The sequence below is a fragment of the Oratosquilla oratoria genome, chromosome 12, assembly GCF_046742065.1.
Source record: "Oratosquilla oratoria isolate Oo_2021 chromosome 12, ASM4674206v1, whole genome shotgun sequence".
NCBI classification, from domain to species: Eukaryota; Metazoa; Arthropoda; class Malacostraca; order Stomatopoda; family Squillidae; genus Oratosquilla; species Oratosquilla oratoria.
Genome location: NC_134788.1, coordinates 5,804,818 through 5,809,395, shown reverse-complemented (window position 1 = coordinate 5,809,395; position 4,578 = coordinate 5,804,818). Strand labels below are relative to the sequence as shown.

Sequence of the window (4,578 nt, the reverse complement as noted above, 5' to 3'; positions counted from 1 at the left end):
TATATACATACATACATATATATATATATATATATATATTAAAGGTATATATGGGCAGGAGGTCTTCTCTCAAACATGTTTCATTAAAAGTGATAGACAATTCAGCATGCTGAATTTTCTTAAGGATATTTTCCTTATTACGCAAGATAGACTTATTCTCTCTTGCAAGATGTGAGATGATTTCTCCATAGGAGATCATCTGGGCTGCCTTATCACGATTTCGAGTCACACTTACTCCTCCTCAGTGGCGTGGAAGTGGATTTTGTCTTCACGGTAGGAGAGATCGGAATGCTGGCTTTTTGGGGATCTGGCCGGTATTCAAGGCGTGCTTGTGTCGTCTGTCTCGTTTCTCCTAGTCTCAGATTGGCTGGTACTAGGGGCTGTGTTCCTTCTAATGCTTGGTAGTGCTTGCAGGTCTGATGATTGTATGTTGAGATTAGGGTCTAATTCCTTAATATTTAAGGCTTCAAGTATGGGGAGGCGGCGTGTGTCCGGGCATGTTGTGATGATCTCTGTGTTCTCTGTGAGCATTTGTCTCGTTATGTTCTCGTGATGTTCCTGGCGTAAGTGGGTTTTTGGGGCTCCAGACGAAAGGTGGTAACTAAGACGTCTGCTCAACTTCATAGTCGTCATGCCAACATAGGTGGATGGGAGGGTTGCACAGTTCCCTCGTTTGCAAGTGAACCTATAGATGACATGCGATTGTTGAGTTGGCTCTTTAATTATGTTTGGGCTATTTCGTAGTAACAGGTGGCTGGTTTTCTGGCTTTTATAATATATTACTACGTTTATTCTCTTATCGGGATTTGTGGGTTTGACATTTCTTTTTATTATTTGTTTTAATATTCTTTCATCTTCTTTGTATGCCGTGGAGAAAAAGGCTCGATAGTATGTTTTAATGTCTTCTTTTTTCTCGGTAGCATCTTGCTGGGTGTGATACCATCGGTCAATAATTTTTTGTTTTTAGTAATAGTCTCAATATCTTTTTTGTTGAATTCATTGTTTAAAAGTACTAGTGTGGATCTTAACATTTCTTTTTGAGCTTTGGTCCATGTGCTGCAGTGAGTAGGAGCTCTATGTATATTGGCACTGATGGTGGAATTTATGCACCTTTGTGGACCTTCACTTTTTCCGTTCATGCATTGGTCTGGGTTTGTAGGTGTCTGTATCGATTTTTTTTTATTATTGTTTAACGAGAATGTCAAAGAATGACATGGATCCTTCTACGCTATTTTCTATTGTGAAGTATAAACCGGAGGCATCTTGGAGGTAGTTCTTAAGTAATATTATATCTTCACTGTGTGTAGTCTTTAAGAAGATGTCGTCAATGTAACGGCAATAAATTTCAGGTTTTTCAAATTTGCTGAACACTTCTTCAATGCAACCCATAAAGAAATTTGCAAACAGGACTCCAAGTGGGGAACCCATAGCGACGCCGTCTATTTGTTGATATTTCACACCGCGGGGACAGATGAAGGGTGCTTCTGTAGTGCAGCAATGGAGAAGTCTATGGAGCGTGGACTCGGGCATTGGAAGCTTTGGAGTATTAGTGTTGTGGTAAACACGATCAGTGTTATAGTAGATGGTACGCTGAATTGGAATTGAAGTAAATAACGATTCTATGTCAAGAGAAGCTATGGTTCCTATTGCATTGTTTGTTTTAAGGATGTCCAAAAAGTCAGTAGTTGAATGCAGGCTGTACGTAGGTTGCAGGGACGTATGGAGTTAGAATGGTACACAATTGTTTCGCGATGCCTTTGCCACTTCGTTTGAGTAGAAATGTCAAATTACTCTTTCGTCATAGAGTGAGAAGCTGAATGACAAACTAAGAGAAATTAACCCATTAAACTCCGATGACAAGATTCTTGTCATTTGGTCAAATAAAACAAAAAATCATAAAACACCAAAATGTTTGATCAAACACCAGAAAAATATGACGTCAGTCCTCGCGCGAAGCGAGGACTGACGTCATATTTTTCTGGTGTTTGATCAAACATTTTGGTGTTTTATGATTTTTTGTTTTATTTGACCAAATGACAAGAATCTTGTCATCGGAGTTTAATGGGTTAAACCTAAAATACGATTGATTGTCAGACACATCATGGAGATGTTCATACGGAAGTCCAGAATAGTGTAACCGAAGTCGTCGCTATTCAAACGAAGTATCAAAAACAAGTAGCATGCTAGCCTAGTTTGCTGCCACCTTTAGGGAGTGGGTTGGGTGGTGGTGGGACTAGAGCCCTCTATGAACTATGAAATACTGCTTAAGGTGTGGCGTTAGTTGGAGCGTAAGAATGGAGGAGACTGCAGGAGACCGCAAGGCCTACAATAGGCAGTTGCATGTCACTCACCACCTTACACCCCCCCCCCTCCATCCATAAATTGATCTACCCTTCTCTTAAACCAACCAGTTGTTGCAGCGCTCACTTGTTAGAGGGGCTTTACACCGTCTAACGGCTCGTCGAACGCGGTTCGACAGACACGTGCGTGAACGTGTGAACGGGGTATTTGGTTGTCGAACCTTGTTCGACAACCAAATACCCCGTTCACACGTTCACACATTACTTTAAACACGTGTCTGTCGAACCGCGTTCGACGAGCCGTTACACGGTGTAAAGCCCCTCTAACAAGTGAGCGCTGAAACAACCGGTTGGTAAACTAGTTCTTGCCTATTCCCTTCTTAAACCTAAGTTCTTAAACCCAAATTTAAACCTAGCGAAGTGGTGGAGGATTGAATAGTTACGGTAACGCGAAATTAAAGAACTGCAGATTGTTAGATTGCTACGTTCGCATGGTGATGCACGTCATACTGTTTTAATATTTCTTATTCTTGTAAAAGCTATTTGATCCCTTGTTCGACACTGTAGTGCTTTCATTATCTCTGCTCTCCTAGAAACTAACTGATCCTCTTCACTACAGTATTTAATTCTTCTAAAAGCTACCAGATCCCTTTCCTTACATTGTCGTGCTTTCATCATCTCTACTCTCCTAGAAACTAACTGATCCCCTTCGCTACAGTATTTAATTCTTCCAAAAGTGTATGTGTAACTAAATGTGCAACTAAAATGAGTATTCTATGACAAATTGTGATCATTCTGTGAATATTCTGATTAGGTGTTATATAGCCTGCTGGGACAGAGTTAAAGTGCCAAATTACTGTGAAAATCTGCTGTTCTGAGCAATCAAGATACTTCAGAAATTAAAATTGTTACTCACAAGATCATTAATAGTTTATTACAGTATATGTGTGCGTGTGTGTATGGTATCAATCTATATCATTATTAGTATTATTATTGTGATTAATGTGAGTGACTGATTATGTTGAATTATTAGTTAGAATTCCTTAGAAATAGTTTGATTAGGCCCTTGCTCTACTGATGTTCATATATAGCACTATTAACCCATTCAACTCCGATGACAAGATGTCTTGTCATTTGGTCAAATAAAACAAAAAATCATAAAACACCAAAATGTTTGATCAAACACCAGAAAAATATGACGTCAGTCCTCGCTTCGCTCGCAGCGAAGCGAGGACTGACGTCATATTTTTCTGGTGTTTGATCAAACATTTTGGTGTTTTATGATTTTTTGTTTTATTTGACCAAATGACAAGACATCTTGTCATCGGAGTTGAATGGGTTAAGAAGGAAGTATCCACACATATAAGATTCAAATATGCAGATTTCTCGTAGGCCAGTGAAGTTCCCAGAGAATGTCAAGATATATTTGCATTCAGCAAAGTTAGTCAAGTCCTACTGACGTTTAAAATGTTTTAACATTAAATAAACAACATCTTTTGTCAAAAACCTTCTTGTTATCAAACAAAATACGTGATTTATTTTTTAATGCAAATATTTAAAGGCTCCATCTTCATGTAGTGTTTCTTTTGGTGTGATCGAGAGTAGAAGTGGAGGAGGGCGGTTGGGAGTGGATGGGGGGAGGGGGGTCGCCGCTCACTGGGGATCGGTTGTTGGTGGGTCTGGGATGGACACCGAGTGAACGTCGCTTTCAGTGTCTCTCTGGTCAGTGTGAGTTCCGGTCATAGGGTGGACTTGAGTGCAAACCAAAATGGTCGGCTTCCCCAACCCCTACTTTTGGCTGGTGGTCGTCCTGCTGTCCGCACACGGTCTCCTAAATGTCAAAGGACAGTCCCGGTTATCGGGCTGGGCCAAGGAGATAGCTGCCATTCCTTGCTACAGCGACGTTGGAGAACCTCAGGTAAATAATCATTTGAGTTAACCCATTAAACTCCGATGACAAGATTCTTGTCATTTGGTCAAATAAAACAAAAAATCATAAAACACCAAAATGTTTGATCAAACACCAGAAAAATATGACGTCAGCCCTCGCTTCGCTCGCTCGCTCGCGAGCGAGCGAAGCGAGGACTGACGTCATATTTTTCTGGTGTTTGATCAAACATTTTGGTGTTTTATGATTTTTTGTTTTATTTGACCAAATGACAAGAATCTTGTCATCGGAGTTTAATGGGTTAATATAGACCCCGCGTGAAGCAGTGGGTAACGTTCCTGCCTCGGTAGGACTGGGTTGGATCCAAGGTAGAAGCAAATCACTTTCGTA

The 4,578-nt window shown here is 40.4% G+C and overlaps 1 protein-coding gene across 2 annotated transcripts in view; it reads left to right on the top strand.

Annotated features, from left to right (window-relative positions):
- The first annotated feature begins 4,001 nt into the window (after positions 1-4,001).
- LOC143030530 (laminin-like protein lam-2) overlaps positions 4,002-4,578 on the top strand; it is a 43,679-nt gene continuing 43,102 nt past the window's right edge. For both annotated transcript variants that reach the window (XM_076193677.1, XM_076193678.1), the window contains exon 1: positions 4,002-4,218. In XM_076193677.1, the coding sequence (XP_076049792.1) occupies positions 4,069-4,218 (150 nt within the window). In that variant the 5' untranslated portion in view covers positions 4,002-4,068. The remainder of the gene's footprint in view (positions 4,219-4,578) is intronic.